The sequence below is a fragment of the Peromyscus eremicus genome, chromosome 12 (assembly GCF_949786415.1).
Source record: "Peromyscus eremicus chromosome 12, PerEre_H2_v1, whole genome shotgun sequence".
Taxonomy (NCBI): domain Eukaryota; kingdom Metazoa; phylum Chordata; class Mammalia; order Rodentia; family Cricetidae; genus Peromyscus; species Peromyscus eremicus.
This window is the reverse complement of record NC_081428.1, coordinates 59,566,039-59,575,277: the sequence shown is the minus strand read 5'-3', so window position 1 is coordinate 59,575,277 and position 9,239 is coordinate 59,566,039. Positions and strand designations below refer to the sequence as shown.

Here is a 9,239-nt window from a genome sequence, read left to right as displayed (position 1 = left end):
CAGGCCCCTCCTCTCCCGTCAGGCCCCGCCTCTCCCGCCAGGCCCCGTCCCTTCCGCCAGGCCCCTCCTCTCCCGCCAGGCTCCTCCCCTCCCGCCAGGACCCGTCCCTTCCGCCAGGCCCCTCCTCTCCCGTCAGGCCCCGCCCCTCCCGCCAGGCTCCTCCCCTCCCGCCAGGCCCCTCCTCTCCCGTCAGGCCCCGCCCCTCCCGCCAGGCCCCGCCTCTCCCGTCAGGCCCCGCCCCTCCCGCCAGGCCCCGCCCCGCGTGCAGTCCGCCGTCTTCCCGGACTCTCCGCCGAGTGTGACAAGCTGGAGAACGCGGAGTCTGTGGCGCTCGCCCAGGTCGCCAGGTCCGGACCCGAAGGAAAGACCTTAGAGCCAAGGAGGCCATGAGGCGCGGCGTCCGGCGGGCGCCTTCCCGGAAGCGGAAGCTTGGGGGGCGGGACAAGGGCGGTCTGGACGTCTCGGCGGTTAATTCTTTTTTCCTTACAGCTTCGCTTCCCTACGTCCGGTCGGTTCTGAAGCTGAGAGAAATGGTCAGGTCCGGATCTCGACTGGGCCAGGTGAGGGCTGCGGATCCCACGTGCCCACGGTGGGATGGCGAGGGACTAAGGGGACCAGGAAGGTGCTAGAAAAAATAAAATAAAAAGTAAGACTGCGGCGGCGCCCGAAGTGGTGAGGACGTCGCTAGGTGAATGCTTTGTTTCAGGCGACCCGGTCTAAACAGAGCGCTGGGTTTGGTGTCTGGCCCTGGGTTCGAACCCCAGCTCTTATCACCGGTGCAGTGACTTCGTTTAGCTTTAGTTAATCCTTGTCCCCAGATCCAGCTTCTCTGCGCTTCCAGGAGTGCTTCTATTAGCCGATGTCTCTGTTGTTGGTGAAGTCTCCCAGTAAGTGCCTGTACCAGCCCTACCGTTCTCAAAGGCATGACTCTTGATGTATTCTAGTAACTGTCCAAAGTACGACAGGGACCCCTATTTCAAGGTAAATATTCTTTGGCTCGGAACAGAGCTATTTTGGATCCTCTTCAGCCCCTACCCCCAACCCAATTAAGTCCAACACAGCTAAACTAGTTTTGGCCCTGAGGTGCCCAAGGTCCTCTGTCCTATCATGCTTCCATGCCTTTTCACATTATGATGAGCCTGATAATTCCATTTTCCATCTAGCCCTCAGCTCAAGAACTGTCTCTAGAATCTTTGTCTAACGCCCTCACGTCTCCATTAGTTGGGTGTGGTTCAGGCCACCTTCCATATCTTATAATCAAATCACTTCATGTTGGACATGGTGCTCATCTACTACTCTAGAATATTCCAACCCTATCTTGGAGATTTAGAAAACACTTGGCATATATAGTAGATTGGGGTTTGGCTTTGTTTTCCATTTATCAACATACCTGTCATGTTTTTCCTACTAATGTAAATTTTGTGCTCTTTTTCATAACCTGTCTTGAGACTTCCTTTTTTGAATGGATGTATATTACCAACATGTATATGAATATATGCTCTAATCATCAAAGAAATGGAAATTAAAACCATGAGATAGTCTCTAACACAAAATAAGTATTAGTGAGAGTGTTGAGAAGTTAATACCCTTGTCTACAGTCCTGGTAGGAATATAAATAGTATAGCTACTATGAAAAATAGGATGAAGTTTCCTCAGAAAATAAGCCAAGCATGGCCATACACAACTGTAGTCCTAGTTCTTGGGGACCTGAGACAGGAGGATCATGACTTTGAGGCCAGCTTGAATAACAGTGAAATCTTGTTTCATAAAACCAGACTGTTTAAGGTAGAGCTGATATGACCCCGCCAGCTCCATTACTAGGTGTTTATTCAAAAGAATTGAAATCCAGATTTTGAAGAGCTATTTGCATTTTCTTTCATTGTGGAATTATTCACAATAGCCAAGACATAGAAACAACCTAAATAATATCTACAAGTGAATGGGTAAAGAAATGAACAGTTATATACATCTAATGGAATATTATTCAGCCTCGAGGAAATTCTGCCATATTCAATAGCACGTGTGAAGTTGGAGACATACTAAGTAGAAATAAGCTAGTCCTAGAAGTACAGATACTGCATGATTTTACTTACATGTAGGACCTGAAGTAGTGCAGTTCAGAAGCAGGGTAGAATGTGGCTGCAGAGGCTGGGCTGGGGAGGACATGGGGTTGCTATTCAATAGGTATTAAGTTTTAAATGTATCGTATGAAATCTAGAAATCTGGGTCCGATTGTGCCTGTAGCTAATGAAGGCACACTAGCCCACTGGAGCACGTGGCTCTGGCGGGCCTTGCCCTTCTCCCCATTCCCTCTGCCTTGCTGAAAACTGTTTGATTGCATTCCTGAAGCTGGCCACCAAGGTCTGTTCCTTATTTGGCCACGTCCTCCTCCTGTGGCTGACTACCAAGGTCCAGCTTTCAAAGTATTGGAGTCCAGCAATCAAAGCCCTGTTTGGCTGCTCCGACTGACATGCCCAGTTAAAATTACACACCTCATGCTGACGGCGAGTTTCCCCTTACACCTTTATAAACCGCCATTTTCCTGTGTTCCATGTCTGTCTCCTCTCTATCCAGAGGCAGTCCTTTGTTCTCCTGGGACAAATACCCCGGCCTCCTCTCCCTTGTTTCCCTTCCCTTTTCTGTCTCCTGTCTTTGTTTCTCATTCCTTGCCCTCTGTCCCTCTGTCCCTCTGGGGCAAACAAATCTTTGTGCTGAGAACTTGGTCTTCAGGGTCCTGAGCTGATACTTTTCCTTTCAGTTAATACTTTATTTTGTTAAGGTAGATGAAGTATTAAATATTTTTATGACCGTCTTTATAAAAAATAAGAAACAGCTCAAAGAATTCTGGGGTTTGGTTAAAAATAATAAAGTATCCAACTTGGTGTAGCCTCCTCTGATTGACTCTGGAACAATTTGACCAATTTTTTTTAAAAAAAGTCTTATAAACCTTATTATTAAAAACACTTGCTAATGGAAAATAACACAAATGAAAATTATCCAGACTCAAGTCTATACAGCTCAGTGAACTTCTGTATAGTTTGAATAACCATTCTGAAGCTGTGAAGCTTCACATTGGATTTTGTACTTTAGCTACTAATTTTTTTAAGATTTATTTATTTTATGTATATATTTTATGTATACTAGTGCTCTATCTGCATGTACGCCTGCACACCAGAAGAGGGCATCTGATCTCACTACAGATGGTTGTGAGCCACCATGTGATTGCTGGGAATTGAACTCAGGACTTCTGGAAGAGCAGCCAGTGTTCTTAACCTCTGAGCCATTTCTCCAGCCCCCTTAAATGTATTTTTATGTATTTTTCCTTCACCAAGAAATGAAAAATTCATGGCAAAGAACTAGAAAAACAATTACTTTTATAGCCTCTTTCATAACTGTGTCCATTATCTGCATTCAGTCCTTCTTCATCCCTAACGTTTATTCTTTCTTGTTTTCTTTCTTCACTTTTTATATTGTATCCACCTGTATATTTATTTACATATGAGCATTAGTATTAATGGTAATATATGGTCTGTTGACTAGAATTAGAATCAATGTTTTCACACTAACCAATAAACAAGGAAGAAGGAAAGGTCCTGCCCTCCTTCTAATTTGTTTAAATTAGCTAATAAATGTAGAGCGAATTGTATAGCAAAATAAATAAGTCAACTTTTGATAAACCATTGACTTAAACAGGAACCATAAATGGATATTCAGGCTACTAAGTGAAAATTTGAAGATATCCACATCGTGTCAGGGTATCTTACAAGCACTTAATTAGAAAAGTAAAAATAGTAACCCTAATAATGAAAATCCTGGCAGACACCGTCTTAAATTCATTTCAATTGCCAGTAACAGGACAGACTAATGTCATTTGCCTACTTGTATTGAAAATGACACATCTCTTGTGATATTCCTGCCAGAAATGCATAACCTGAGTCTGATCCTGAGGAAACAGTCAATCTAAATGTTCAGGGAGCCATTATGCAAAATAACTAGCCTTTACTTTTTAAGTATGTCAAAGCTATGGAAGATAATGACAGCCCAAGGAATTTGGATTTAAGGAGATTCAAGAACATAGCAATTTAGTGCAGTATGCAATCCTGGACTGGATTTGGACTACTCTTGTTTTTTTTCTATAAAGGACAATATTAGGATAAGTGTAATATGAATCAGGTCTATCTAGATTATAATCCCAAAGTTTTCAACTTTTATGGCTATATTAGGGAATTTTGTTCTTAAGAAATACCTAGGAATATTATGATTGCAACTTATTTTGAGGTGGGCAGACAAAAAATAATAGTCTCTGTTTTAGGACATGTTTGTGTCAGGCAAAAGACTTTTTGTTTTTGTATGATATTGTAGATTCATAACCCTCCATCAGATCCCAAGATATCTCAAAAAGTATAACCGATCCAGTTTTGTAAAAATGTATTCTCAATAACATTATTAGGAGTAAAAAAATGCATAACGTGTGTGTGTGTGTGTGTGTGTGTGTGTGTGTGTGTGTATGTGTTTGTCTAAACAGAGAATAGTAAGTAACTCGGGAAATTTGGTAGTTACTCTTTATACTTTCTTTTTCTTTTTTTTTTTTTTTTGAGCTGAGGATCGAACCCAGGGCCTTGCACTTGCTAGGTAAGCACTCTACCACTGAGCTAAATCCCCAACCCGGTAGTTACTCTTTAAAGTATGAAATATGTAAATGTGTGAAGACTTGAATGAATGCTAACACTGAGTGGATCTAAGAGTGGAATGAGGGGAGGATTATGGGCTTTGATGTCTTAAAGTTTTATTTTGAGTGGAGGTTTTTATCAGATACAAAGTTATTAAGATATAAGGGGTATATGATAGACAGTTTCCCTATTGCGCTGCTCTGGAAGTCTCTCTTATCTGCTTCTCCAGATACTCAGTTTTCCTGCCTGAAGACGACTTTCTTGCACAGCTTCCAAGATGCTGAGTGCATGTAAAAGCAAATGAACATTTTCCTATAGAAAAGCTATCCCACCTATATTAGTTTTAAAATGCAGACTTAAAATTGTTATTTCAGTTTAAAAAAAATGAGAAAATGGGATGTAGATAAAAGTAGGGTTTGTTTTTCTTTCCTTTTTTTTTTTTCTTTTTTTTCTTTTTGGTTTTTCGAGACAAAGTTTCTCTTGTATGGCCTTGGTTGTCCTGTGTACACCAGGCTGGCCTTGAACTCAAAGACCTGCCTGCCTCTGCTGGGATTAAAGGTGTGTGCCACCACTGCCCAGCAAGGCAGTTTTTAATGTGCTAGTTTAGTCAAGCTGTCTTAGAAGTTATAAGATATAACCAGAGTTCTGAAGAAAGTTTTTACTTCTTAGTGTGTGTGTATGGGTGTGATCACCGCTCTGTGTGTGTGTGTGTGTGTGTGTGTGTGTGTGTGTGTGTGTGTAGGTCAAGCATCGATTATCTTCCTCTAATACTCCCCACTTAATTTTATGAGACAGGATCTCTGACTGAACCTGGAGCTCTCTACTGTCTGGGCTACACTGGCTGGGCAGTGTTACCCCAGGATCCAGGGGTCTCCACTTTCACTCCATTGCTAGGGTTATAGACAGGGGCCTTCAAGTCTGGCTTTTCTGTAGATGCTGGGGATGTGGACTCAGTTCCTTATGCTTCAGCTGCAGTCAGTTTCCCTTCTGAGCTGTCTCCCTGGCTTTGTGTATGCTGGACAAGCACTCCTCCACTGAATCATTCAGCTGTCCCAAGCCCCTTGCCCTGTGTCTAGGATTACATGTATCAGAGATTTTAGAACATGCCCAAGGATTAAGAATAGTCCTAATATAATGGTCATAGGTCCTTTTGACTTAAAACTAACACGAGCTTTCTTTACAGAGGTAAGAAATAGACTAAAGGAACTAAATGCATGTGCTGCTTTCTTTTGTTTTTTTTTTGTTTTTCGAGACAGGGTTTCTCTGTGTAGCTTTGCGCCTTTTCCTGGAACTCACTTGGTAGCCCAGGCTGGCCTCGAACTCACAGAGATCCGCCTGGCTCTGCCTCCTGAGTGCTGGGATTAAAGGCGTGCGCCACCACCGCCCGGCTATGTGCTGTTTTCTTTACATTGCATGTAGAACAAATTTATTGCATAAAAGCTAAATTATAATTGTGGATCTTTAAGATACTTTCCATTTATAAAGAGTCAGTGACATGCTATCTACATAGAATAGAATAATCCACCTCATAAAAGAAAGGAAGTCTGGGTTTATGCTGTAGTACAGATGAAGGTTAAAAATAAGCTGCTAGTCACAGAAGGACAGAGAGTCCGTTTAGAAGTGGTTTCTAGAGTCACATTTGTGGAAAGTAGAAAAGGGGTTGCCGAGGGTGAAAACTATGTTTCAGTTTGGCTGTGTGAAAAAAAAAAAAAGAAAAAATCAGGAATGTCAGGATGGCAAGCTAAAACAACAGTAATTATGTATCTACTGTAACATAATATATTATGTCATAGGTGATATCTTCAGGAAGATACCCGGGATCTAAGTTACCACATGGAAAAAAAGGGTGAGTACTTCTCCAAGTTTCTAAGTTCAGGAACTCTTGGGTAAATTTTCAGGTCTTGGGGCTTGACTATACTTTGCTTACCCCAGGAAAATGAGTGGGCTCTGCCTCCACAAGTAGTTGGGTGTTGTGCAGATTATAAATCATTAGTGAGTAAGTCCAGCTCACTAATAATACTCAGTGTCTCACTGAGGAAAGAAAAGCATTTCCCCTTGGAGATGCTTAATGAAGAGTGAGTCCAGATTTGAAGTCTCCCCACCATCCTCTGTCTGTTTTATGAGTCTGAACCTGTACCTGCCTGAAGGCTTTCTTGTGAACCTGACCCTGTATCTGTATGTGTCTGCATAAATACAGAGGACTTTGCTCTGAATTCTTGAACAGCACAGAAAGCATCCCACGGGGAAGGAATGGTATACTTTATGGAAATCTTTACCAGAGGTTTACAAGGGATTATGTCACTGACTAGCTCAGACAACATTGTTTATCAGCCAGTATTCATAACGGGTATTCCAACCTTTAAGTGGTAGATTTTAGGAAGTTGCTTTTAGCTTCTGTGTTTGCTGCTTTCAGCAAATGATACAGAGGTGTTCCTCTGGGTCAGGGGCAGGGAAGAGGTCATAACTTAAGGTTGCAGCTGTGCATTAGCTTAGGTTGTCAAAGTTGCTTACATGGGAAATCCAAGGCTGTTAGGTTGGGTGTTGCATTGTTCTCTTAAAGGCAGGCTAAACATATAGGCTGAGCACACAGTAGGACAGCAGTCTTAGTCTTGTGTGACCTTGAAGTAGATTATTCACTTTGGCTGGGAGGGCCAGCAAAAGTTCCAGTCTCTTAGAATGTAAGAGATGTTCTCAGAATACTACATCACCACCTAGGCCATACCAACCTTGGGGAGTAATTTTAGTGTCTGGTAGTCTTCATAATCTCCAGAGTCCTATTCACTTCACCTGGGGTTAGATGAGCTTTATTCTCTAATCTTTACTGGAAAGGAAATGATTATTTACATATTTTGAGAAAAAGATACTTGAAATTTTTTTTTGAAGGGTATTAACTTTGTTTTCTAGGACCCACCCAAGAAAAACAGCACATTCTAATGCAGATTCTGCTGGTCCTGTTTATTCTGATTCGGAAAGTCAGGTAATGATACAATAAATCAAGTGAATGGATACAATATACCATTTTAATTAGTCTTCAGGTAAAAGCTAAGAAGTGGGACTACAGTCCAAAGGTTTGCACCTAGGATGTATGTAGGCTGTTGCTTTAAGACATGTTTTTTACCAATAATAAATTGCTTATAAAGAAATGTATTTGAGCTGGGCAGTGGTGGTGCATGCCTTTAATCCCAGCATGTGGGAGGCAGAAACAGACAGATCTCTGAGTTCTGAGTTCAAGGCCAGCCTAGTCTACAGAGTGAGTTCCAGGAAAGGCGCAAAGCTACACAGAGAAACCCTGTCTTGAAAAACCAAAAAAGAAAAAAGGGGAGGAAAAAAAGGAAAAAGGAGAAGAAATGCATTTGAAGCGGCCTGGTGTACTCTATGTCTAAATATGACTTTCTTCTTACAGACGGAGGCTGTGCAGGGACTTGATGGCTGTGCCTCTTTGCTGCGGGACATTTTGAAGAATGAAGATCCAGGTTCTACTTTTTAAAGTTTGTTCCTGGTCACCTTTTATCAATGAACTAGTTCTTTTTAATGTTTACAGAAGTTTGTTTTTTTATTAACAGGTGCAGAAATAGTACATTCGGAAAATAGATGCAATGCCAGACCTTTAGAAGGCAAAAACTTCAGAGCTAAAAAGAAAGGACCTGTAAAGCATACTTCTTCAGTGGTCCGAAAAGAAATATGTATGCATTTCCCCATATTTACTTAAAGGTGTGTGTGTGTGTGTGTGTGTGTGTGTGTGTGTGTGTGTGTGTGTATCCGTGTCCCGTGCATGGCAGGGGTCAGTGCCAGGCATCTTCCTCAGTTGCTCCCCACTATTTGTTGGACAAGGCCTCTTTTCTGAACCTGAAGCTTACCAGTTCCGCAGGGTGGTTGGCCAGCAAGCTAGGGAATCTGTCTGTCTCTGCCTTTCCAGCACTGAAGAGTGCAGGTGTGTACCACTGTGCTGAACTTTCACGTGAGTGCTGGGGATTTGAACTCAGGCCCTCATTCCTGGGCAGCAAGCACTTTACTGACTGGGATTTATTGACTGGGATTTTGATCAGTTACCAGGATGTTGCAGTTGTCTTTGGTTTTTATTTTATTTGGTTTAGGTGTATGCTGTGCTGCTTTTTCTGTAGTCAGCTTCTCATTACCAGCTAGCACTTGCTTCAAAAAGCAGGGTACGAGGTTCTTTTCTGGGTTTGCAGTAAAAACTTCAAACTGAATGACATGAGGAAGTCTATAGAGTCAGCTTTGTTTATCCTGCCATTGGCTGGTTAGTTGGCTGGTTGGATTTTCGAGATAGCATCTCACTGTGTAGCCCTTGGCTGGCCTGGAACTCATTATGTAGACCAGGCTGGCCTAAACTCATAGAGATCTTCCTGCCTCTTCCTCCCCAGTACTGAGATTAAAGGTGTACACCACTCTGCCTGGCATATCCCTTGTTTTCATAGCTAATCACAAACTGGTTGCATTTTGGGTGTATACTTACATATACTAATTATTTTAAAATTAACTGTGTGCATATAGTTTAAGTTAGTTAAAGAATAAACTTGTTGAACTGTGCAGTTAGGACATATGGCAAAA

General features: G+C 42.2%; 1 protein-coding gene across 1 annotated transcript in view; it reads left to right on the top strand.

Annotated features, from left to right (window-relative positions):
* Positions 1-250: 250 nt before the first annotated feature.
* The window catches only part of Ccdc14 (coiled-coil domain containing 14), a 34,200-nt gene continuing 25,211 nt past the window's right edge, over positions 251-9,239 (top strand). Inside the window, exons 1-5 of the mRNA XM_059277333.1 lie at positions 251-560; positions 6,464-6,516; positions 7,575-7,647; positions 8,074-8,143; positions 8,234-8,353. Coding sequence (XP_059133316.1) covers positions 387-560; positions 6,464-6,516; positions 7,575-7,647; positions 8,074-8,143; positions 8,234-8,353 — 490 coding nt within the window. The 5' untranslated portion in view covers positions 251-386. The remainder of the gene's footprint in view (positions 561-6,463; positions 6,517-7,574; positions 7,648-8,073; positions 8,144-8,233; positions 8,354-9,239) is intronic.